Consider the following 26,533-nt stretch of genomic DNA (forward strand, 5'->3'; position numbering starts at 1 on the left):
TCACAGCAGTCTGCTAAAAATCACAGACCATTGTTGTACCAAATAATTTTGATTAGATGCCCATGGAACAAACCTGATCTTTATCTAGATTTAAAAATCTAGATTAAAAAAATTAGTTTCATAGGTAGAAGTTCATATTTACTTCCTATCCATTTTCTTTATTCTTTCCTGAAAATTACTTTACAATTTTGTAATTTTGTAAATTGCTTTACAAATTTGTTGTCAATTGAAAGTGAAAAAAAACACAGCCAGGATTAATTAAAATTTTTATTTAAATTAAATTTATGGACACACTTTGAGGTATTTGATCAGTATTTGTTCTTACTTATACACAAGTATTTTTTCAGGTGTTCAGTCAGCATGACATGAAGGAAAGACAAAAAGATACAAAACCATTTCACCAACATGAGGCCAAAAAGGCAAAAATTTGAAAGGTATGTGGAAAGTGTATGGATAAGAAGGAGTTTACCCCATATTCAGAACAGGATTTAAGCACATAGCTAAATGTTATTTAAATCTGTCTTTGGAGAAAGGAAAATTTTAGAGCAATTTAGAGATGAATTCTCATGGTCGAAATTAAAGGTATTCCATGAATTTTGAGATATTAATTTTAAAAGGTGTAATTTTTAAAAAGTAATACAATATTCTAAACAAAAGGAGAAATATCTACGTTTTCATGCAGATGTAAACTGATATATTCAGTGTTACCCTTTTTGTACACACCAGCATCTAACCACTACAGGAACATATTTCTAAGCATATAATCTCTGACCTGCCAAAAAGACACAATCAAGATTATTTTGGCCACAAACTCAATTTTCAGAAAAGAAGGAAAAAAGCTGGCAACATTTTTTCAGTATCATGAGTGGAGCTTTGCTTTGAAGGTACAATTTTACAGAACTCTCTATCCCTCTTCCTAGCATTGATTAGAATGAAAGTGTCAGATTTTCTTTTCCTGAAAATTATCCTATGAATAATCACCAAATAGGTAGTGTCCAATGTGCAAGTTGCTTCTTTCACTTTAGAAGATGCCATAAAGGAAATTAAATCCCAAATATAGCCTTATTTATAGATTAAAAATTGTCTTTTCAGAAATAGAAGTATTTCTGTGGTTTTCTAAAAATTTTAAGGGAATGACATTTTATCTAAATCTTACCCTTCCCAGTCCAAGTGTTTGCAACCCAGTGCATCTCAGGTTAGAGGAAAAACAGACAAGAAAACTTACATGAGGAAGCAGGAGAAAGGGGAGGGGAATTTCCTGAAATGGATTTTTCTGGTGTTTCAGTCTCATTGAATGAAAGGCAAAAGAAAATAGATGAACAGAATAAAAGCTGAATGAAAAGTAGAATGCAAAGGTTGCTTCAGTTTCAACAATCCAAAGGAAATTTCATAACACAGCTGAAGCAACCTGAGAGATATCTCTTTGCTTACAAATCATCTTTAGGTTTTGTACAGACAACATTTAAAGTCATTTGACAGACTGAAAATACCTTTTTTTTTTTTTTTCCCCTAGCTGTTTTTCCTTTTCCTGCTATTCATTTTCACCTGTAGAAAAATCCCCAGGGTTTTAGATTTGGTTTTCAGCCGAACTTGAAGCTTTCTGTCTCCAGAGAGGCCATTATCTAGCTGCCTGTCTCCTCAGATTCACTGTAGGGGGATGAAGCTGAAGAGGTTTTAGACTCCCCATCACTGTTGCACTCCCGTGGGGCACCAGGACTGGGAGCTTCTGGGAGCTCCTTGGCAGAGAGCGATTCCTTACTGTTAGACACTAAGGGATGGCAGTCCAGCAAGCTCTGCAGGTGTTTGATGTAGCTTATTGCAGCTCTCAGGGTCTCCACTTTGCTGAGGCGCTTATCAGCAAATTCCTTGGGCAGGTGCTCTTTCAGGCGTGTGTAGCCCTCGTTGACGCAGCGCACGCGCTGCCTTTCCCTCTCATTCCTCTTTCGAATGAAGGCAGGCTCAAAGGAGTAGTCATAGATGCTCACGTAGCCAGGTAATGGGATGTAGGAAATGCAACCTCCGTGCCCGCCGTAGGTTTGCTTCCAGTAAGATGGGTCCAGATGGAAGGGAACCCCAAAGGGCTCTCTCAGGGGGACCCCGTGGGGATGCACATGGCTGTTAGCCAGGGACACAGCTCCTGGAAATGCAATCCTGTTCAAAAGTCCATCATCATCTTTATTGCTGTCCATGCTTATTTTTTTCTCACCAGTGGAATGTCAGTTCCTGAATTTGTCTTCCAAATCTTGTATCAGTTGAAGCAAGGAGGAAACATTTGTATATGTAGCCCCGCAGGCTGCAATTTTATACACCACTCCTGTGGTATATAAAAACTTAGATCTCAAACCACTGCTAACGACTCATGAGGTCCACTCTGTGCCTGGAAATCAGCTCTAAGCCTTGTTGTTTTTATAGATGTAGGATGCCAGCTAATTTACAGACAGGTTTGGAGGACCATCACTCCACACTTTAAACCCTCTTTTCCTCTGATCTTCATATTTCAAAAGATAATAAGAGGGTTCCTGTGTATTCCTTTTCTCTCTGCTTCAAATTATGACCATAAGAGTTAATGCCAAACATAAATAATCTTCCAGGCTCTAAACACTTCTCATGTATTGTAATCCATGATATCATTTGATATAATTGTCTCCAAAATTGGGTAATTTGCAAAGTTTACAGGGCTCTTCAAAGTTTTGGCAGAACTCCTCCTTTTCAGGAACCAAGGATCTTCTGTCATCTGAAAACTACCCAAAGGCTTTTCACAATGAAATCTAAAAGCCAACTGCAAGCTTTGTTGTTTCGGCTGCTCTGGTCTAACTGAAACAGCTCACAAGCAGTTTGCAAAAACTTATAGGGCATGTCTCTAGCTTTCTGGGGAAGCTGAGAAATCTTCAAAGAAAAGAGTGCTCTCTTGTGGTTGCAAGACATGTCAGATCAAGAATACATACGTGCAAGCATAAGAGGAAAACTGCTTGATTTGTCTGAAGAGAGACTTTTTCAAGAAATGTGAGTTTCACAAATTGAACATGCGCATTTTCAAAAATCTTCAACATTTTTCATGTTTCTGCTCATTGCAGGAGTGTTCTGGTCATCACTCTGAGCACCTGCCTCAGATAAGCAAATACAAAGGTGATGCCCTGATTGCCCCTTGTGTAGCTATTACTAGATGTTTACCTAGATATTGGCTTACCTGATGGACCCTACACACTGCTTTAATTGGGGAGCTGAAAATCCCTCCTGACTGTGCCAGATCTGTGCTGCATCCTCCAGTTTGCCTGCAGCTTGCCAAGGTGAAGAGGTGGACAAAAGACAAGGACTTTTGGCAGTATAAGGAGAGACTTTCTGCCTTTTAAAAAAATATTTGGAAACAGTTGAACAGTATCAGCTTTTCAATATGACTTGCACTATAAACTCTGTTGTCCAGTAAATGTTTTCAGAAATGAATGCTTAAATGAAAACAGCTCATTCAGTGTAGCACTAAGGTAGGCCAGGACTTAACATTTTCTTCAAACAAAGAGGATGTTGGCCTCTAAGCAAATAGCTGAAGTAGGAAACAGACATTTGATTTGTGTCATCATGAGATTTAAAATGCTGCTCTCTGGCAGTATTCCTGTAAGGAAATGGAAACATGCCTCTCAGAGGGGGTGTCGCAGGTGCCAGAATGTTTCACATATCTCCATGACCTTGCCAGAACTCTAGCCATCTTCAAAAGGCAGGGTTATGTTTCAGTTCTGTCATGCAAGTGCTGCCAGACCTCTTTTCTGTGTTTACTGTAAATGCAGGTCACCAGCACTTCCCAGAGTGCACCTGTGCTAAACAGACATCCACTCTTCCTACAGAAAAATCCACATTGTTAATCCTTTAGAGAAAAACATGAAGAAAAATTACAGGTAAATGTTATTTGTTAATCTGAATGATTGAAGCCAATCTCATATCAAAGGGACTCTGCAGTCTGATTTTGTTTGTGTGCAAGAGAAGTAAGAAAATATGCCACAGGCTTTTATTGAATGTTGTATCTTGTTGACAATTTAATGTCACTTGCTGGCAGGGAGCCAGTGCAAGGCCAATGCACCTTATGTCCCACTGTAGGTCATTGCTGAGAGTGCAAGAAGGATTAAAGCAATGTATCATTCCCATACTGACTTCTGCAGAAAACAGGCCTTTCTTAACGTGTCTGCACATGCAGACTTCATGAAAGTAGCAGGACTGGCCCACCAAAGCAAAAGGCTAATATGCATTCTTTTTAATTATAAGAGTAGGTTAAGACTACATGGATAATGTTCCTCTTCTAAGACAAGCCTTTGATCTTCTTTCTTGCACTGTGTCTCCGATTAACTTCTCTTCACACCTTTGCTTGGATGATGCTTTGATTCCAGAATGTAATATCCTCCATACTGATATGAAGCAGATGGCCTGGTTTGCTTTTCAGGTGGTACAAATCAGGTGTTATTCGCTGCTCTACAATGGCAGAAGTACTGTTTCTATTTATATTACATATTTTGCTTTGTTTGGGGTTTGTTTTTTTTTTAAATACAAAGTTTAAATGGGGATGCTGGGAGATTCCTTACTCCATTGACTGTGGCATTCAAATAGTCTCCCTTCACAGAATCATAGAAACATAGAATGGTTTGGGTTGGAAGGGACCTTAAAGATCATCTAGTTCCAACCCCCCCGCCATGGGCAGGGATACCTTCTGCTAGACCATGTTGCTCAAAGCCCCATCCAGCCTGGCCTTGAACACTTCCAGGGAGGGAGCAGCCACAACCCCCTCCCTGGAAGTCTTGAAGGCCAGTTTGGATTGGGTCTCTGGTCCCTTCTAAGCCAACCCATTATATGATACTATGATTCTATGATTCTGTGATGCTATGCTGCTATGATTCTATGAACGGAACCTGTTTGAATGCCACAGTCAATGCCCTTCTTTCTCTCCTTCCTTTTACTTCATTATACGCACTTAATTACCCAGCCAAAATGAATAGAAAATATTTCTAACATGCCTCAAAATAAAACATTAAGGCATCTTCCTTACAGATATGACTTAGTTGTGGTTTTAATTGAATATATCCTAACACAATATCTACAAGAATGTAATCTTTGTACAGAAGAACCCTCAACTCATTTACAATCCCACAAGAATCATGAATAACGCTAGTGACATTACACAGTGATTGCCTTGAATTTCTTTGAATTACTCAAAGCAACAGATTTTCCTTGACACCATGTCCCTCTGTGTCTGAAAAGAAAGTAACTGGTAGAAATATTGTAGTAGAAACACAAGAGTCAGCTGAACACATGCAAGTCCACCTATTTCCCAACAGATGATGTCTCAACTATTTTATCTGTGAACACATTACTGAGAAGGAAGAAGAAGAAAATACATCAGGAGTTTAAAAAGAAACCCTCACAACACTGTGCATTTGTTATATTTTACCGTGCTCTAATTATACTAAATTCTAATATTTATTATGCATATCATAGTTTGTCTGGGTTGCTGCAATTTATTGACATATATAAAATTGTGAAACTAACAGTTTCTCTTGTTAACAGCATACTACAGACTTACAGTAATAACTGAAATTTAGACTGAGATCCAGGAATACAAGATTAAACAGTTTTGTGCCTCTCTAATCCTGTTTTATCCTTAAGCATGGGCCATCTCTTTCCAGCTCCACAGCTAGAAGTGAGAGCTGCACCTAAACTACTCAGGTTTCATACTGTGACTATCACCAAAATACAGGCCTGCAAAGTTCTAAAAAGCCAATAAAAGGTGGTAAGAAATTTGGATTTTTGATGTTAAAATGTTTGGCTTCAACTGCTGCTTTTTGTATATTCTGTTAATAGTGTAATTCTGCTCTCTCTGAGAAAGAACCCAAGGGCAGGTTTGCAATAGCAGAAGAGAACTGATCATATCGAGGTGTGGGCGTGGTCCAGCAGGGACTTCCACTCATGATGCCACAGAGGAGGACTGAAGTGTGCTTACTGCATCTATTTCCCCTGTGGTTTCATGAGTTTCCCTTATCTTTCAGTACATCTCCAGGATCAGAAGACAACTTGAAAAATAGCTCTGCAATTTGTTCCTCATGCAGCAAGTACTGCTATAAATGTCAATAAACTAAGCTTTCAGGGGACATAGTGCAGTTGTCTTATCAAAACACTTCACATATAATGAAAGTGTCTGGTATATAAAAAAGTATCTTCCCTTGCAGAAGAAATAGTTCTCAGATGTGTTTTATCACAATACCTTGGGCATGCAGAGTACATCCCTGTAGATACAGATTAATTTCTCATTTGGTGACACTTCATATTATCACTGGCTTCCTTTGATACTTGTGCTTTAAACTGGTAGTTAAGATATCACTTGTTCAAGGGAGTAAAGTGACTACAAAAAAAGGTGGAATCTCAGAGGACTCATGTTTCACAGTAGGAAAAACACTCTTACCTGCGTATGACTACATCCAATCTGGCTCATAGGCTCAAAGTGTTACTTTCAGCACAGATAGTTGAAATAGCACAAGGATTTCAGCACCAGGGCAGTTCTGCAGTAGAATTACGCTATAATAATTGGCATTAAGATAAGCCGAGGGCTTGGGATAACCTAGCATTTCAGGACAGAACTGAGATGTACTGAGTATAACTGCGAAGTTGTAAGGATGACGTCTGAAAATGGAAGGTCTCCAGTCATCTCCTATATATTAGGGAATGGAATGTCAAGAGAGAGACTTTTGGGCTTGTAGTTGTTTGCTGGAGTTTCTAAGATGGATGTGAAGTATTAGCACCAACCATGTGAATATGTGGTACTACACACATAAAAATGAAGCACAAATAATCACAAGCTTAGTAGTCCCTAAAAACCTGAAGACTTGATGAGCTCTTTCTTGACTTGATGAAATAATATTTGTGGGCCAATTCAGATACACTCAGTCATAGTTAGAGTAAGGATTATCTGGCTTAGCGGAGAAAAGGAGAGGAGATGTTGTGGGATATGTGGTAACCTAAATTAGGTCATTCTTTTGGTTATGAATGACAGACACCTGGATTTACTTTACCTAAATCCAGTCCTCCAGAAGTTATATATTTAGGCTAAACTGATTATGCAGGTCCCAGTTACAGGCCATAGACACAGAGAGGCAGCTCCAAAGGGAATTCTTACGCGTCTCAGACACCTACCTCAGGATGGGAGGAAGAACTCTCTGCTGAAGCCTATTTCTACCCTTCAGTTACAGAGAGAGCTTAAAGAACTAGTGTCTAACTTTCTGACAGCCAAAGCCAAATGAGGAGAGCATGCTTCCACACCTAGAAGAACCAATGGGTTTGTACTGAACTGGAATGATCCTTCCAGAACCTACATTTAGGCTCTCTAGGTCAAGAGGTAACAGGCAGAAAAATACCGCAAGTTTCCTCCTGTGCAGACATCCTATCAAGGGATGTCTTATTTAATGAGGCATCGTTTAAGTGTCAGGCATAATCAAATTACAGAAACACATTACAGTGTTTCAGTAAACAGCTGTTCACCCCAGCACTTAAGGAACTTATAGACTGATTTGAGCAGCATATGTGATGAATATCCACGTTGTCACAGGCAAAAATGAGTTACAAAACTACTTGCACACATCAGAGATTCCTTTGCAATGTAGCCTTAGCCGGAATTGTACATGAGCCATAAATCATAGATAATTGAACAACAGTTGATGTCCAGAAGGCAGCTGGGGATGTACAGGCTGATGGTACCGGAGGACATGAAACACAACCCTCCAATGACAGCAGCTATGAGGGCGTAATGAGAAAGCGGTGAGATAGCTGCCACTATTGTGTGAAAAAACAGAGTAAGCATCACACCCTTCTGAAAGAGGTGGCATGTGAAACCACAGGCAAGGGTTTTCAGTCAGCCGACCAAGGCGGGGATGATGCTTTATGACTGGAGAGTGCCAACCAAGATGATCGGAAAAGGGAGAACTGCCGTGTACCCGGGCTGCTCCCAGGCCCGCTCTCCTGCCACGGTGATGCCCACAGTGCTGGAAATAATCAGGAAATAAGGCGGGGAGTTGGCGGTGAAAACGGCTGAAATGCCGCCGAGGTTCACCGAAGGCAGGCCGGCCCCGGCCTCCAGCACGGTGGCTGGTGTCGAGTCCTGCGGCGGCTGCCGGGAAGTTGGCAGGGGCAGCGAGGCCGGGGAGCCGCCGCGGCGGGCAGGCGGCTGCCAGGAGGACAGGGATGGCCCGGCCTGACACGGAATCGGGAGGGCCCCCCAGGCACTCCCGGGCGGGCCCCTCCGCGCCAGCATGTCAGAGGCGGCCGGGCCCGGGCCGGCACCCAGACCTGGGCCCGTCACGGACCCCGCCGGCCGCGGCAGGCGGGAAGCGGCCGAGCCCCCGGGTGGTGGCGTCGCTTCCTGGATGTGGCGCACGGTGCCGGAAACGGCCCCCGTCCCCCTCCCGCCGCCGCTGTCGCCGCCATCACCACCTCCCTTTCCCTTCTCCTCCTCCTCCGCGCTCCCCCGCCCGCGGCTGGGCCCGCGCCGCTCGGGGCCCCGCCCATGAGGCGGCGGCGGCGGCGGCGGTGGTGGTGGTTGCGGTCGGGCCGGGGCCGGGACTGGGGCCGGAGCCGAGGGCAGTCGCCTGCCCGAGGGGCGGCGGCGGACCGGGGTTGAGGGCCCTAATGCGGCTGTGGTCGCGGCAGTTCTGCCGCCGGGAAAGGCCCCGCCCCGGCGCCGGGCCCCATGCACCCCAGGTGAGCGCCCTCGCGTCCGCCGGGGCTGGGGGACCGGGGGAGGCGGGCGGGACCGCGGCCGGGCGAGGCGGGGGACGGGCACCTCGGACCTTGCGACAGCGGCGCGCACCCCGGCCCAGGGGACTAGAGGCAAGGAGGGGAGGGGGTCCCTAAAGCGTTCAGCGCTTCCCGCAGGCCCCGAGGCTTTGCCCCGGTACTTCCCCACCCCTCGGCCCCGGGCGGGGGTGGTGGATCCCTCCCTCGGGCATCGCCACCCTGAGCAGCCGTTTGGGCCGAAAACGGGGGTGGCCCCGCCGGGTAGCTGGACCCTCGGCACTCTCCCTGCCAAGCCGTCCCTGGAGGCAAGTGGGGTGGTTGACAAGGGTGGGCGACCGTGCGATGTGAAAATGGGGCAGAAGCGAGCTGAAAGTCAGTGGCTCCGCTTGTGTAGCTCAGACCTTCGGGTTAACTTGCTTGACTTTGGTGTATTTGGCCATTTTTCCAGGGTGAGCAGTACCTTTCCTTACTGGAGTGGCGATCCAAGCTCCAGCTCTTGGTCGATACTGCAGAGCTTGGGCCTGCTGCTTGCAGAGGGCATGTGAGAGGCTTGGGTCAGGGTGGAGGCTGTTCAGTCTTGGTGCAGGGGTTGTGACAGCTGTGGGGTCAGCCGGTCTTTCTGACCCTACAAACCACTGGTGTGTGGTCAGGAGTGCCAGGGTGGGCAGAGCTAAGAGGAGGCAGAGCTTGCAGAGTTATTGACAAGTGGGAGGCAACCATGTCTCCTTCATGTCCCCATCCCCAGGGACTGGTTCAGGCTGCATGTGCAGCTTGTGATCCCAGAGGACGGATATGCCTAGTTTCTCTGGCATGGTTTCTCCCAAGGCTGGGGATTTGAGTTGCTGGGCAGCCCAGTGGTTTCTGCAGCTCTACAGCCATTCATGTGGTGTGTGCCCACTCGAGTAGCTTGAGAGGTGCAGGCACTCAAGAGCCACTGGTTGATTGCTCTGATGTCATCCGTGGTGCCAGTTTTTAATGTGGTAGGAGCACATGCCATGTCTGCAGAACCAGCCTGAGGCAGCCTGTTAAAACTCTATGCAATGGCTATTCTGCAGAGGTGACTCTTGTCACTGTTGGTCTGGTTCAAACTGACATTTTGTGTCCATTACCAGTTTTAAGTGATCTTTCCCCCTCCTCTCCCCTGATTGTTTTTTGAATGTGAGTGTGGTGTGCAGTAGTCATGTAATATAAATCAGATGCCATTGTCCAAGTAATTGTGACATTCAGCCTGCAAGTTGATCTGTGTTCACAATACTTTAATCACAGTGGCTTTGACTACAAGGAATGAGACTGTTTTCTGGATGGCGAGGAAGAAGCTGTGGTCTGATTTGTCTTTTTGAACTGGCTTTTTAATCCTAGTTATTGCTATCTAATATGATCAATATGTATTGATCATGACGTGATCACAGTGTGAGTGGTTGATGAGCTTTATGCTTAGCTTTCTAAGGCAGAGCTTTTATGTGTCAATATCTGGTTTTGAGTTTGTTTGCTCAGCCCTTCTTCACCACAGTACAGTCAGTAATCAGGAATGCTCTTATTTCTGTTTCTCTTTCTTTTTCCCCTCCCCTTTCTGTTCCCTGCTTCCCAGGATGAATGAAATTAACTTGAGTCCTGTAGGGATGGACCAGCTGACCTCATCCTCTGTGAGCAATGCCCTGCCCATCTCAGGGAGTCACTTGGGATTGGCAGCATCACCCACTCACAACGCCATACCAGCACCAGGTAATGGGGAAGGCTCCCACAAAGGCTATTGCAGCTCATGCTTTGTGTTTTACTGTCACGGGAATGTTCATAACTGGGTAGCATTGCTTGCTCTGATAGCGAGTCATGTCTTTAGCAGATAATGAGGTGATGTAGAATTGGGGAAGGATAGACCATAAACCATTGCTTATGCGGGCAAAGCAAAAGGCATGTGTGCTTACCAGGCTTATGCCTTAATGGGAGTCCTATTTTGTTCTAATGGGGTGGTTTGCACTGTGGGTAAGTGGGTGGCAGCAGAATCCTTTGAAATAGGAACTTTAGCTGCAAATCCACCTCCATCTATGTGTATCTTCACTCAGGTGAAAATAATGGTTTTTTACCTGTAAAGCAAAACTGTTTTCTTAGCTTTTTTTTTTCAGGGGACTACACAGACAAAAGTCCATTACAATTGTAAAGTAGAAGCCGGCGCTGCATAATGTATCCAAAAAAAGATCTAGCCACATTCAGGCATGCCTCTCAGTGCTGCGATAACTGTGATCCTTTCTTTGAAGCTTGACATCTTAGTTTCACAGTACAATACTGTACTTCCATAGGGAGCTCCCAAGGAAGTATTAACGTCTTTGTTTTGTGTGTTCATAAGCTCACGTAGCTCCATTGAATTTAAATGGGCATTTTCTTTTGCAGGCTTGCCTGTTGCAATTCCAAACTTGGGCCCCTCCTTGAGTTCCTTGCCCTCTGCTCTGTCTCTGATGCTCCCAATGGGTATTGGGGATCGAGGAGTGATGTGTGGTATACCAGAGAGAAACTACACCCTACCTCCGCCACCATACCCTCACCTGGAGAGCAGCTATTTCAGACACATTCTACCTGGTAAGTAGTCTGGTGCTGATGGATGGGAACAGAGAGAGAAATTGTTTTAAGAGCCATCTGTTTCTGTCCTGAAGCAGGCAAAACCGACTGTTTTGCAGAGCTGTAAATTCCCTGAGTTTGTCTGGAGTCTGTTGTGTTATTTACACACCTTTATTTTCAGGTCTCTGTTGCTATATATGTCTACGAAGAGAACTGCAGGGCATTTTCTACTTAAACCAAACCTCTGATCCCTCCTCCTACTGCTTTGTTTTTAAGATTAACAGAAAACAAAGCATGCCTGGTTTCTATGTCAAATGGCTTGTAGTTTGAAAATGGCTTTTTTTTTTTTCTCCTGTAGTCTGAAGCAGTACTTAATATGTACATAATTGTAGGTTACAGTAGTTCAAAGCTCAAAAAAAGCAAGCCATCAGCTGAGGAGTTTGGGCTCTTTCCCACCCATTGAGCCCATGGCGTAGTGTTTCATCATTTTTGTTCAAAGTTGATTTCCAAAGGCCTAACATACTGATTTCTATCTCAATTCGTCTCTCGCATGTGTTTTAGAATATAAATGTAGAATTTGACATGTTAATATATAAAGACACAGAAATCTGAGCTTTAAATGTAGTCCTTGTTTTGTTTTGTAGCAAAGATTAACAGGGTAGAAGTGGGTAGATTCAAGGTCAGCCAGTGAGTGTGCTGGTTCAACCTAGGTTAGGAGAAGAAATATAGCAGCCCAGATCTCATCCAACTACCTTTTGACTAGTGGCTGAACTTGCCAACTGCTTAGGAGTAACCTTTCCTACTGCATTACATACCTGCCCATTTTGTGGGCAAAGAGTAGAGGAGGAGACAGTGCATTTGAGGACCAAAAGTATTTGCCATTCTTCTGAGCTGTAATAATTTATGCACAAATGTATTTTTCTCTTTCTAGTCTGCATGATGTTTAGTCTGACGTTTCATAAGGTTCTTCTGTCAGTCATCTTACTGCCTTCAAGGATCCTCCTTGTTCAAGCCACAAGGCAGGATTGCATGCAGAAATGTGATGTAGCAGGTTAAATTTAACTGTCCATTTCTTGGCTTAGCCATTTTTAATAGGGTGGTGCTGCAGAAAGAGCATCTATATTTGCGTCTGTGTAATTACGGACATTTTTCTATGGAAAACTTTTACAGAACAAATGGCTTTTAGGGTTCAAGGCCAAAAAGAAACATGCTGACTCAGATCTTGCAGAATCTGCAAAATCTCTCTCTGTCTCTGCTAGAAGTACTGTTTACTAGAATGTGCGATGTATTTCCTCCAAAGATTTTTCTTAGCTTTGTCCAACAAGAGAAGTTGATAGAATGTAAATACAGGTTAGCATTTCTTTGTATCTTAAGTTCCAAGGTTGTTTGATGTTGAGAAGCTTCCCAGAACTACCAGAAAAGATGTTGAGAGTTTCTGATTTAAATTTAACTGGGCTCTTGTTTTAGGAGAAACAACATACTTTTCATGTAAGGAAAGACAACAGATGACTCATGATACTTTAGAGAGACCTTATCTTGGTTCTTCAGAATTGCAGTTGGTGATCTTGGAGATGGACAGTTGTGTCACTTAGTCTTAGAGGAAGGAAGTAGTCATTGTTAAAACTTAAATACCTAAGCAAAAAGGATGTATCCTTGAGAACTATTTCTACTTCTCCTAGCAAAGATGAACCAGGGATTATCAAATACTAGATTCCACTAGCAGTCCTTCATCCTTTGTCAGCTATTTCTTGAGAATGAAAAATTATGCCTAAAATGTGAAAAACCTCTTTCTGATTCAGTCTTTGTACTGAGGAGCCTAGGTTAAATGCCGCTGGAAACTTGACCAGAGTTTGACAAATAACTAGAGACTTGCTCAGTTGAATGGAAGCTCTGTATTTGCTGTCAAATGATAGTTTCACAAGAGTGTTGGGTTGGCATATGTTTGTGAGCTGTGTTTCAGAATTAGTGGGGTTTTATTGGACATAATGTAAAGAACATGTCTTCAAGGATTTACGTCTTAATGTACTGTGCTGCCATGATGGGGTATTATTGTTCAAGATTTGAAAACTGATGCCATCTCACTCTCTTCTCTTTCCCCCTCTCATTCTATCAGGTATCTTATCTTACTTGGCTGACAGACCTCCACCTCAGTACATCCATCCCAACACTATAAATGTTGATAGCAATCCGGCATTGTCAGTCTCCAGCAATCCCTCAGCCTTAGATACCTATCAGCCCAGCGGAACCGTGGGACTGGAACCAGGGATTGTCTCCATGGACACCCGCACAGTGAACACCCATGGTGCTCAAAACCTGCATCCTAGTGACAGCCACGAGGTAGCACTGGATACTACAATCACTATGGAGAGCGTTTCAAGGGTAACCAGCCCCATCTCTGCAGATGATATGACAGAGGAGCTTACAATGGATGATGTAGCCAGGGATCATTCACAGATTCCCAACGGCTCCCAGAGCCATGAACCTTTAGCCGTAGACACGGTGGGGAGTAACTTGACATCGGACGCTGTGGGACACGGCAGTGTCATTCCCATTCACGGTAGCACTTTGGAACTCCCTGTTGTCATGGAGCCCGACCACATTGCTGGGCGGGTGACAGGAATATCGGACAGCACACTAAATGACTCCATTCATACTGTGGCCATGAGCACCAACTCCGTGAGTGTGGCGCTCTCTACCTCACACAACCTAGCTTCCCTGGACTCGGTAGCCTTGCACGAAGTGGGCCTCAGCCTCGAGCCCGTGGCGGTGTCTTCCATAAATCAGGAAGTAGCCATGGGGCCAAGTCATGTGGATGTGTCTGCAGACAATCTTGCCTTCGTACCATCCTCTCTGCAAATGGAAGACTCCAACTCGAACAAGGAGAACATGGCAACCTTGTTTACCATATGTGAGTGGGCTTTTCCTGCTTTCTTGGGGTAGCTTTTGGTTATTTTTGGTTATGTAGCTGTTGTCTGGTGGGATGACAGAACTCTTGTTGCTAGTCTTACAGATTTCTGCTGAAAGAAATTTAGTTATTTAACAAGACCACAAAAGTTGAAACATCTGCAGTGGCAGATTAACTGCGCTGAAACGACACTAGTTGGAAGTAGTCATAATAGGCGATGTTTTAGCATCATTCTCTTTGTATCCATCTCCCATGTTGCCTTGAGGTTGGAAGCTGAGTTCTTTATGAACCTCTTGCCTTTTGTGGATATGCTGATATTATCCTTTGCAATGAGACTTTTGTTTTTCAAAGTCACATCACAAATTACTCTTCTTGCTCTGTTAAAAAGCCCACAACGAACACCACCACAAGCCATACATTTCATCAAGTGGGTATAGTTGTCGAGTATGACGTTATGTGATTTTGCAAAATTTTTATTAAACCATGAACAATCATCATGAAAATGTTCTCAACAGGACCTGCTGGAAAAAAGAGCAGAGAGGGAGGGAAGTTTTTAATATTTGTTATTATTCTCATCAAAGGACTTCAGTCCAGAGATTAGTTGATCTCCTAGGAAGAGAGGAGCACTGGACATTGCACTCTCTCAATTCTGTCATCATTCAAGAAGTGGTGTTTGAGAACTGTGAAGTTCTCGTTTGCTGGGACAGAGATTTGAACTTCCACCCACAGCATGTCTGGTTTCTTGCGCCTGAAGCGTAAGGCCAGCTTTTATATTCACGTTTTATTAGTTGTGGTAGCATTGCTGAGCACTGCTTTTGCATGCAATCCGGCCCTACAACTGCCAGAGCCTTATGACAAGCCTTGCCTGCAGAACATTTTTTAAGAAATGGAAAGAAATAGTACCTTGGTTAGCAATGATAGAGGCGCAGTTTAGTGCAAAGTCTCTAGTCAGACATTTGAATTAAAACTTTTATTCTGTGGGATAAAATATAACTTAAAATCAGGTGAGTGTAGAACAATGATGAATTTACAGCTCCTAGAGGAAGTTTTACAGCTCATGCGCAGTTCTTACAAGCATCTGTTGCATATTGGAACAAATAATGATCAAAATACTATGATATCCAGCATGCTGGCGGTGAGATTGCATGTCTTATTCACCTAAGTGAGATCTGATGTGCCAGCTTATTGTCACTATACTTAAAATAGGTCTAAGCAGTTTTGCAGATGATGCTCCCCATTGATAGTATGCTATAATGGCTGTTGCACGCCCAGTGCTTTCATGTGATTTGCAAAATACATCTTTGACTTGGGAAGGTTTAAATTTTAACTTTTTGTTGTTCTTTTTAAACTTCTCCTGAATAAAACATGAATTTGTGTCCAGACAGGTGACAGCAAGGAGGAGGAGTTGTTTTAGAGCCTCTCAGTGGTTTTTCCTCACTGTGAAGGCAGGAGACAGGGCCTTTTTCAGAAAACTTTGTACACTGCTCCTAAGTGGGAAGAAATAAGTGTGCCTTTGCTACAGTCCTAAATGTTTGCAAAACTTTAAGTAGTCCTTTTTTTGGTCATTTTTGCTTACTGTTCTAGGTACCCAAATCAGAGAAGTAATCACGGTGATTTTTTTTTTCATTATTTGTCAAGGAAATGGAAAGGAAATGGTATATTTCGCTTCCTGTAGAATGTAGGATTTTTTTTTTCAACTTCTTAAAAATGTATGAATCCCTAAACCTTTCCAAGTGGAAGTGTCACATGCCTAGAACTTGCTTTTCTTCCTCTTTGCCTCTCCTTGGGGCTAGTCCACAGACCTGTAGTGGTGTGTGCTAGGCAATGCTTAAAAACAACTGTTCCAAATAGTGTTTCTCATTACTCAGGTCTGGTTATTGTCACTGTACATGTCATCTGTGCACATGAAGCAATGCTTATATAGGCTCTACCTAATAATTTTCTAAGTACTTTCCTATCTGTAATTGTATAGTTGCTCAAACTGAACTTTGTATGGGGTTAGATTCTGGTACCCTGATGTATGAAGAGAGTGTCCCAAAAATCTCTTTAAACAAGTAGTAATGGAGCTGCTGTTTATACCTGCTGAAGACTACGTCTGTGATAGGTCTTTTATACTGGAGTTGGGCCATCAAGAGGCCAAAGAAGGTCTTTGTGGAGATCCTGTTTCATTTAGCTGAGCATCTTTCTTCAGAAGAAGAATGATTTATATCAGGAAGGAGGTTGCTGAGTAGGTGTCGGTTGCTCCATTCATAGAGAATTAAAATGATGTAGTTTTTCTAGATGAGAGCATTTTATGCTGTACTTTTCCCCAAATTTATTAGACCAAATACTTTCAGTAGTTTATTTTTCAGCAGTACATATGCTGAATGACAGATTGGTCAAGTGTTGCTACTGATTCTTCTTGGGCTCCTGGTTTTGTTCTGTTCAGTAGCATACCATAGAGATGTACTGTATGAGTTTATTGCAGTGAGTCCTTCAAAAGCAGCAGTGAGGTCAGGTTTTTGTGCCATGAAGATTTGCACATTGTCTGAATTTAAATGGAGATAAGGCAATTTGTGGGTTCAAATCAGAAAAATTTTAGAAAGGAGACCTTACTGTCCCTTTGCATCAATATCCTTGAGGTTCTACATGCAAGAAAACTCTTGTGTTCCTGGTAAAATCCAAACCATAACGAGTTAGAAAGTGTTTGGTTTGGCATGGCTTGGATTTTTCTGCCAATAAAGGTTATTTCACCTGTGATCAGAGAGAAAATAGCTCTTCTGTCATCAGCGTTACTGCCAGCTCTGGGGAGACCACCATCCATTTTGCAGTAGTTTTGATGAAGAATGGACTCTGTCCCATTGCTAGAATGCCTCTGTAGGGATAGTCTAGAGTCTAGGTGATTAATTTGCCATCAGGAAGGCAGGTGGAGATCCTCATGTTTGATCTGAATTGGATAGGAACACTGACTTGTACTGCGGTGCCCATCTGACTGAATAATACGGTTTGTATTCTTCTGAGTAAAAGCTAGTAAAGAGGACAAGTTAAAGCAGATAGAAGCAGCCTTTGGCAGGAGCTGAGCTGAAACATACTGGTTGGGAGCTGATTGTACCGTGGGGGCTGTTGCATCTTTTTAATCCCTATTGTCCCTTCCCATCTCTGCAGGGTGCACGCTGTGTGACAAGGCATATCCATCAGACTGCCCAGATCACGGGCCCGTCACCTTTGTCCCTGACACACCAATAGAGAGCCGAGCCAGGCTTTCTCTCCCTAAGCAGCTTGTCCTCCGGCAGTCTATCATGGGAGCTGAAGCAGGTAAGAATCAGATTGCTATATATTTCTATGCAGAGGTTTAAAAAACACCGCGTGAAATCCAACACCATAGGGATTTAAATGTGGGAAAGAAATACTGCAACAGAGAGGTGGTTCCCTCTTCTGTAATCACCTTGAGTTACATTATGCAAGAGCTTCTTTTTCTCTGGTTACTGCTTAGACTTCATCTAGACTCTAGGGGTGCTGCCATAGAACGTTACTGAAACACTTCATAAGGTCAAGCACAAGCAAGGTCATGTGCTGAACTGCCCAGGCACAGCTTTGATAACAAAACATTACAGCAATTGCAGTTTGGGGGAAGATACCAATTAGAAATTATAGAGATTTCTGTCTGCTTGTTCATCAGCTTGGTTTGCTACCTGTGGGTCTTCTGGGTGCTCTCACTGGAGTATTGATCACTAGTGCCTCTTTTCTTCCTGCCTGCCCCCCCCGCCCCCGCCTTTACATTTGGCATGTAGACTGTGACTTTGTCATTGGATGTGGACCTTGTTACTGTATTTCATGCCATTGTCACCTGGAGATCAAAGAGTACAGTGCAATATCCTAAGGATCTGAAGGCTAGAGAAGAATGTGATTATTGGCTTGCTTAGTGATGCTGCTTGTTGAGAGTAGATGACATCTGTTCTTTCCAAGCTGCACTAGTTTCCAGTTTATTCATGAAAGCTATTCAGTGTATTCATGTAGACCTATATATATATATAAATGTTTAATAATAAATAATATACACGCAGGAATCCCTCTGCCCATGACAGAAATACAGCTGCCTCTGGGGAGAAATGCAGAAGCTGCTTAACAATGCCCAGCAACAATTCTGGAAATTCCTGGGGATTAGGTAGGCGAAATGTAGTTATTGAAACTAGTATTTTTTGCTTCTGCAGAAAGTGCCATGAAAACTTTAATTGGTACAAGTGGCTAGGATCTTAGTTTTATAGCTTACTGAAAAGTAAATTACTTGCTTTTGACAAAGAAAATAAATATTTGTAATTACAACAAAGCGGCTCCCAACAGTGTCATGCGGTGGTGGTGGTTCTTGTCTCTGCCTTAGGTGTGTTTTACATGTGAAGTAGAAGCTTTGATGATCTTATGCCTAGATATTACCCCTGGAGCATTATCTCATAAAACTCCCACCTCTTTGTTATGTATGATTAGTTGTTTAAATAATTGATTTCTGTAGATTTTGGTCTTCTACTGATAGGTGTGTGGACACGAGAAACTATTCCTGTAAGGACTTGTTTTGGACCTTTGATTGGGCAGCAGAGCCATTCTTTGGAGGTGGCTGACTGGACAGACAAAGCAGCTAGTCACATCTGGAAGGTCAGTGGATGTTACGGTTCACAGAGTCTGCAGGCATGCCTTTATCTGGTGAAAGCCACCACATGACACAGCAGCTTTAACATTATCATCCTTGCCAAAATCAAAATGAATGCAGTTTGTTTAATACTTAATATCAGCATAGCAGAGCTGTATACCATGTAATATGCTGGTAATCAATCTTGAAGTACAACAAGCTTCTTTAATGCCTTTTCTTTTAAAGGACTGTATGTGGTTTCCAGTATTTGTGTGTAGCTGCAGCAGAGATTGTATATGAATTACTAGGCAGCACTTGTTTGTTTTGTATCACTGTTTATTGAAAGTACCCCCAGGTGATGAGTGATTTGTTTTAGGAAAGCTGCTTTAAAGCTTTCTTTTTCACATCATTTCATGTTCAGAAAGTAAAATTGATCTATATAAATAAAATACGTACTGTTTGCCCAGATATTATTATTCAGAAGACTTGGCTTGTAAGAAAAGCAGCCAAATGCATTTCTGCTGGGAGCTAAAGGTGGTGTGTGGGAAAGATGCTGATGAACAGCCTTCCTAGCCTCCTGGGTAGCAGAGAGGTCAAGATTCCTGTGTGAAGGGGAAAGTAAGGAGTAAGAACGGGGCTGTGGTCTTGGCAATGGAGATCTCCTGGCTTGTTCTAGGTAAACACATCCTCTCTTCAAGAAAGAAGCTGGCTTTCACTGTATTTGTTGCTGTGTTTTGTCCTAAGATTGCATTTTTTTTTTTTTCTGGTAGTTCTATCACAATGGTGTCCTGGAGTTCTGCATCATTACAACTGATGAAAATGAATGTAACTGGATGATGTTTGTACGCAAAGCCAGGTGAGAACCACCTGCACTGTGCTAAGTAGCTTGGTGTCTGAGGTGCCAGCTTCATAGGAGGCTGTGCTGGAGAATGTGTGCTGCTGCATTGACTGTCCAGTTGGGTAATGAGCCCAGGACCAAGGGACCTTCAGGAGTTACCTAGGCATCTTGGTCTGGTCGGGAGAATGAAATGGAGCACCCAGTGGAGAATGTTATGGGGGAACCAGTACACATGCTATAGTAAAACAGCCCCAAACCTGCCCATGTACTTCGTTTCCCATGTTCTAAAGCTTTAAACCAGGCTCTTTTTATATTAGCGTACTGTGTGTTCGTTTATTATTGCCTTCCCTCTATCCCATTCCTTTTGGATACATCAGTGAAGATGATGTTGATTGCCTTTTTGATTTTAATACTTCATTACCAAAGTGTCCCTGGTTCTTTTGGCCATGTTCCAAGCTCTTACAGCTTGCAAGAGTTGTCCTTTTCAGTTTTTCTGGAGCCTGTGATGAAAACTGTTCAGACTGGCTTCAGTATTGCTCCATATGTGGTCCCTTGAGAAGGCTGAACCTTTCCTATTGCTCTGTGATGCAAAGTAGTTTTCCCCTGCAATTCATTTCATTGCTCCCATATGCAGGAGTCAAGAAGTTAATGCTTGATCTCCCACTGCAGTGGGGGAGAGCTTTTGCTGGTTTCAGATACTGGGAATAAACATATGCAAGATACAGCTTCAGAAGATGAATTATCACATCTTGGAAATGCTTTGCAAGAGTTATTTTTGAAGATAATTTTGCTTTAAGACTTTACTGGTATTTATTTCTCTATTTCTTAAGTGGGTTAATATGAAAAATATATATATGTATTTTTGTAGTTTCTTAAGGATCATAAACTCTTCTCTCAACCCACTCAAATGTCTATTAATAATCTTCTCAGCAAGATACCACAGTGGTTTGAAAACTGTATCATTTGGTGGAGCAGATTGGCTCACAAGGTCCAGTTTTCCTTTCCTTTAATAAAAAAGGACAGAAGTGGCAGACGTGAAAGTTTTTATAATGTGGTGACAAGCACTCAGATTCTCTCATTACTGATTTATAGGAATTTCCTTATTTTTTTTCTCTTTCTCAAAAAGTAATTATTTCTGGAGGGGTTTTTTTCGTAACTCTCATTACTATAGGAACCGGGAAGAGCAGAATCTGGTAGCTTATCCTCACGATGGAAAAATTTACTTCTGCACCTCTCGGGACATCCCACCTGAACACGAGCTTCTCTTTTATTACAGTCGGGACTATGCACGACAGCTTGGTAAGTAAGCGCTCATCTTTGTTGGCTTTGCAGGGAGTACTCAGTTTGAATTCCCTTTTAGTGCCATCTCTGGGCACTGTAACTTAGGAGTGCATTATGTTCCTTCTCAGTTCCTAGTGGTGCATGTCATAATTTCCTTTTACCTTTCATGGCTACAGGAGTACCATTGTTTGAAAAAAACATTTCACTATCTAATTCCACTGATCAGGAGTAAATGATCGCAGTTTCAAAGAAAAAGGGTTGGTTTTGTTCTGTTCATCCATCTGGTGCTAAGGGAATTTTGCTAGCTGAAGATGTTCCTATTCTCCCCCACTTTTAGTTGTGATAATTTAGGTTTGGTGGAGCTGTGCTCAAAATCATTCCAAAGTTTGGTCCCCCAAAATATTTGAAATGGCATACCTAAAAGAACTGAAGAGCAAGCACCAGAGCTGAAAGGAACGGGGGTGAAAATCTCTGCAGCTGGCTTTGCTACCACAGGAAAAGTTTTAATATGGATCATGCTCACGCTCTGTTAGGCCTTGCTGTGCCTCATTAAAAGTGATGTTTTTGTGCCCAAAGGTGTCCCTGAACATCCAGACATGCACATCTGCCACTGCGGAAAGGAATGTGCTTCATATGCAGACTTCAAGGCCCACTTGAGCAGCCATATTCACAGCCACCTCCCCAGTCAGGGGCACAGCAGCAGCCATGGGCCAGGCCACGGCAAGGAAAGGAAGTGGAAGTGCTCCATGTGCCCCCAGGCTTTCATCTCCCCTTCCAAGCTCCATGTCCACTTCATGGGGCACATGGGTATGAAGCCACACAAGTGCGATTTCTGTAGCAAAGCTTTCAGTGATCCTAGCAACTTACGGACACACCTCAAGATACACACAGGTAAGGGTTGGGGACTCTGTAGAGATGCCTGTGCTAGTAAAACATTGGGGCAGGACTTGTTCTCTCTGATCCCTTGGCCAGTTGGCAGGGCATAGCTTGTGTCCATAAATCTAAGCTCTTAGAAACATAGAATCGTAGAATGTTTTGGGTTGGAAGGGACCTTTAAAAATCATCTAGTCCAGCCCCCCTACCATGGACAGGGACATCTTTCACTAGATCAGGTCACTCAAAGCCCTGTCCAACGTAGCCTTGAACACTTCCAGTGGTGAAACATCGACAGCTTCTCTGGGCAACCTGTACCAGTGCATCACCACCCTCACGATAAAAAAATTTCTTCTTTATATCCAATCTAAATCTATCCTCTTTCAGTTTAAAACTGCTGCCCCTTGTCCTGTCACTACAGGCCTTGGTAAAAAGTCTCTCTCCATCTTTCTTATAAACTCCCTCTAAGTACTGGAAGGTCACAATAAGATCTGCCTGGAGCCTTCTCTTCTCCAGGCTGAACAACCCCAACTCTTTCAGCCTTTCTTCACAGGAGAGGTACTCCAGCCCTCTGATCATTTTCGTGGCCCTCCTCTGGACCAGCTCTAACAGGTCCATTCTTTCTTGTACTGGGGACCCTAGAGCTGGATGCACTACTCTCACAAGAGCAGAGTAGAGGGTGAGAATCATCTCCCTCCACCTACCTTTCTAAGAATGGGTAGCATCCTGGCTGTCTGTCTCTAGTCCGTGCTGACCGCAGCTAACGCGTGGGCACTGCCTGAGAGAGTGTTGGGTGGCATGGGATAGGACTGCGCTGGGTTCAGTGGTGTGGGTGCTTCTAGAACAGTATGTAGACCTGTATTCTGGCTGATTGTGCCGTATCTAAAAGCATTTGATGAATCAAAGTTGATTACAGTAGGGAAAAAGTGTTGGCCTTCATCTGGGAGACAGAAACCCTTTTTTCCCACACAGCAGATTCAGTGCTGGCAGCTATGATAAAACAAGGGTTCCCTTCTGCTCATGAGAAAAAGCCAATTGGGTTTGAGAGCTTGTAATGTGGACAGTTGTGCACTTACTTAAATATGGGGCTGAGATCTTTCTCCTCTCCCCTACTTGAATTGTTTTTCATCTTAAGGAAATGGCCCAAGACTGAACTTGGTGATTGTGGGGTCAGACTGATGTGGATAAGGCTCAGTTCTGTCACTCATCAAAACTTAAGTCTGCACATGCTGTTGACTTTTGTGGGCATTTGGATATGACTGGAGGCTTTGGCAATAAAGGGAGAATTGCCAGCAGAGCAGTGAATGAGTGTTAGAAGAGGAAAACAAAATATTGGAAGATTTTTCAGCTGTGTAAGAAGAGAGGAAATATGAAAAGGCATGGATTTAACAGAGTGAGGACAGGGGAGAGGGTGAAGGTCAAATACAGGCCAGCAATAGACAGTGTGGATATTTTTGCCTCTATTTTTTTTCAGTGAGGTTGAAATAGCTATTGGGAATCACAGAATGCAAATCACAGAGCTGGAAAGGGAATAAAAGTGGGAGTTCAGTGCACTAGACTCAAGCATAGGAAGCTGTGGGCTCAGTAGTGAGGAGTTTTAATAAACTGATCAAGTACAAGTGTGGTATACACAACCACAGAACACTCAGTTGGATAGGGATGCAAGTGCTATTCAAACTTAGTCTGAATTCAAGTAGCGTGTAGGGGTTTTGAACCATTTCTGGCAAAGAATAATGAAAGAACTACAGATAAATAGAAAAATGGGATAAAACACAGAAGTTAGCAAAGAGCCAGTGAGCTTTGTACCTGTGTGTTAGATAAGAGAACTTGTTTTTCTAGACAAAGGCAATGCAGTGCATTACATGTGGTTGGGCTCCAGTAAGGCATCAGATAGTTCCTGTGGGAAATCAGTGGAGATGGGGATGTACTGATGTACAGTAATGAGATGACTACCATGGTTACTATTATAAAGGAGGCTACCATTATTTTTACTCAAGAATTCATATTGGATAAGCCTAGTGTTGTTGAATGTTTGCCTGAATCTCTTTGCTAGAAGATTTACAAGCGTACTGGTGATGTTTTGATATGCAGAACAGGGAGGCACAGTTGGTGCAAACAAGAAGCAGAAAGTCTGTCTTACAGGAAAGGCTGACTGATCACAAGCACTGTAGGAAGAGGAATCCAGGGTGTTTAGAAGGATGAAGTGCAGAACCACACATCACATGAAGGGCTTAGTGGTTCGAATCAGTAGCATTGAAGTGGGTTTTTTGGCTTGGGGGCATGGCATGGGGAATGAAAAGTTTTGGGAACGATGAAATGAAGTTAGATGCCTGTTTTTTGCATAGCTGAATCTAGACTGTAACTAGGTAGGCCTATATGTTGAGTCTGAAAGAGCTGCAGGAGGAAACAGGTCCTGTTCACAAAGAATCTGCCTTTCTTCAGGATAAAATTTTATTCTTCAGAAGTGGTCAGGCTTGTTTGCTTACTGTATTTCTTGGGACACTGACTGACAATTTGTGGGTGTATGTATGTAATCATAGGTCAGAAGAATTATCGCTGTACCCTCTGCGACAAGTCGTTTACCCAGAAGGCTCACCTGGAATCGCACATGGTCATCCACACGGGGGAGAAGAATCTGAAGTGCGATTACTGTGAAAAGCTATTCATGCGGAGGCAGGACCTCAAGCAGCACGTACTCACTCACACACAGTAAGTGATCTCACAGGATGTGTTGGACTGGCCAGTGCAATAAAAATGAATCTCCAGTTTGCAAATAGTTTGGCCTAGGGAATGTAGGTTCATTCTCTAAGATGACAGAGAAGTCAATCTGGACAAATTCCTTGTTCCTGGCTGGAGTTGTCCTACTCTAGTGTTTGTAGTATTTTAATGACACAGTAAATTCCAGGCATGCCCCTTGTCTTGTGAAATGGCATTCTGGAGTGTTCACCATTTTGAAGTGAGAGGGGGTTAATTGATTTACATTTAGTTCTCTGCTGAGAACTGTTTCCACATCCTAGCATGACCACGAAAAATCATAAACTCCTCAATGCTATTCTCACTGAGTAGCTTGTTAGTGAAGTCTCCTTCTGTTTGCACGGGGGGGGGGGGGGGGGGGGGGGGCGGGGCAGCGGTGCAGTCATTCCCAGCTCTCCCCCAGGTCTCATTTATGCACTTGGGTCTCCTGGTCCTCCTGCAGAGAGATGCCCATGGTCAGGGCAGACCCCCAGGTCCTCCTCCAGTTTTCTACAGGTCTCTCCCACCCCCTCAGCTCTCTGGCAGGCCAGATCATTCCTTTTGCTGTGAGAATCTCTCCATCCTGTTTAGCTACTCCCAATACAAGGTCCTCCCTTAAAAGCTGCTTACCCAGAGCTAGTCCCTCTGCTTACTTTGTGGTCAGCATCTGGTTCTTGTACTCACTTGGAGTCGACTGCTGCTTCTGTCATTCTGCCTAGGAGACAGCATAGTGCAGCTAGCGTAAGCAAGAGAGAGGCAGACAGACTTGCTTTGCTGCTTGTTCTTAGGGCCAGAGCCAAAAGCTCCACTGCTAAGAAGTGTTTTGCACAGTCATCTACAGAATTTGACTGTTGCAACTTGGTAAGCCTCTGCTTAGTATTTAAAGACTGAGAGTTGTTAGCACTCAGCAGTTTTGTTTTCGTTTTTGTTTTGGGTTTTTTTTTTCCCCCCCCATTCACGCAGAGTGGGAAGGAGGGAGACTAACCCTTCTACCATGGCAACATCTCTGCCCTTGCCAAAACATGGAGTTTAACCAGAGTTTGGTCTTATGCAAAAATAAACAAAACTGTTGTAGAATTCTTTCTTCTTTAATTTATCATCAGAAAAGAAAAACAGTTGGTTACAAGCTAGCAGTTAGTCCAAAAAGCCTGACTTTTGCCAGTGATGTTGGGGCAGGGGATGTGAGGAACAGAGGAGAGGGGCTCTGTGTACGTACTATGTGAGAGAAAACTGAGCGGTATTTATACTTCAGTGCTGCAGTAGTGCTGTTATTTCTGGTCTGCTTCTCCTTCAAGCATACTGAAAGTAAGATTTAGGAGTAAGACTGACCCTTTCTTTCACCCTTCCTGTCACCATCACCCCACTATTTAATACAGTATCAGCTGCCTTGCAGCAGGAGCAAACTAACTTTTTCATGTCTTGCAGAGAACGGCAGATCAAATGCCCCAAGTGTGACAAGCTGTTTCTGAGGACAAATCACCTGAAGAAGCATCTCAATTCACATGAAGGAAAGAGGGACTATGTCTGTGAAAAATGCTCCAAGGCTTATCTAACCAAATATCACCTCACTCGCCACTTAAAAATATGTAAAGGCCCCACATCCAGCCTGTTGGCTCCAGAGGAGGAAGAGGAGGAGGATTCAGAGGAGGAATTAATAGACTCTATGAGGACTGAAGACTGTAGGATTAACAATGGAGTCTATTCAACAGGTGATGCCCTCTCCGGAAACAAATAAAAAGAGAGAGGGAAATTTTCTTGGATGGTAGAACTGGGGAAGGAAAGAAATCCTCTCCCTTGTTCCCCCAGTCAACAGCATATGTCAAATGAGGAGCTTTCCTTCGGTTTTGGTCTCCGCACTACCACTGCTTAATAAACTCTGTAGCCAAAACACTGAATGAGAATGGATCATGCACATACAAGTGAACGCTGCTAAGAAGGAAATATGAGGCAAGGAGATGTTTTCCACACACACCGTGCATACTTCTTTTCCATT

General features: G+C 43.3%; 2 protein-coding genes across 2 annotated transcripts; one reads left to right on the top strand and one right to left on the bottom strand.

The window, feature by feature from the left end:
• Positions 1-1,622: 1,622 nt before the first annotated feature.
• ASCL4 (achaete-scute family bHLH transcription factor 4) lies at positions 1,623-2,189 on the bottom strand. Its single transcript, XM_074869453.1, has one exon. It carries the CDS (start codon positions 2,187-2,189, stop codon positions 1,623-1,625), a length of 567 nt encoding a protein of 188 aa, XP_074725554.1.
• A 6,257-nt stretch (positions 2,190-8,446) lies between these two features.
• On the top strand, positions 8,447-26,435 carry PRDM4 (PR/SET domain 4). Its single transcript, XM_074871323.1, has 11 exons — positions 8,447-8,724; positions 10,349-10,482; positions 11,146-11,331; positions 13,424-14,218; positions 17,360-17,509; positions 18,723-18,841; positions 19,586-19,671; positions 20,825-20,952; positions 21,511-21,825; positions 24,348-24,516; positions 25,966-26,435. The coding sequence occupies exons 1-11, from the start codon at positions 8,714-8,716 to the stop codon at positions 26,273-26,275; spliced, it is 2,403 nt and encodes an 800-aa protein (XP_074727424.1). The 5' UTR covers positions 8,447-8,713; the 3' UTR covers positions 26,276-26,435.
• The last annotated feature ends 98 nt before the right edge of the window (positions 26,436-26,533 follow it).

The sequence above is a fragment of the Strix uralensis genome, chromosome 5, assembly GCF_047716275.1.
Source record: "Strix uralensis isolate ZFMK-TIS-50842 chromosome 5, bStrUra1, whole genome shotgun sequence".
Taxonomy (NCBI): domain Eukaryota; kingdom Metazoa; phylum Chordata; class Aves; order Strigiformes; family Strigidae; genus Strix; species Strix uralensis.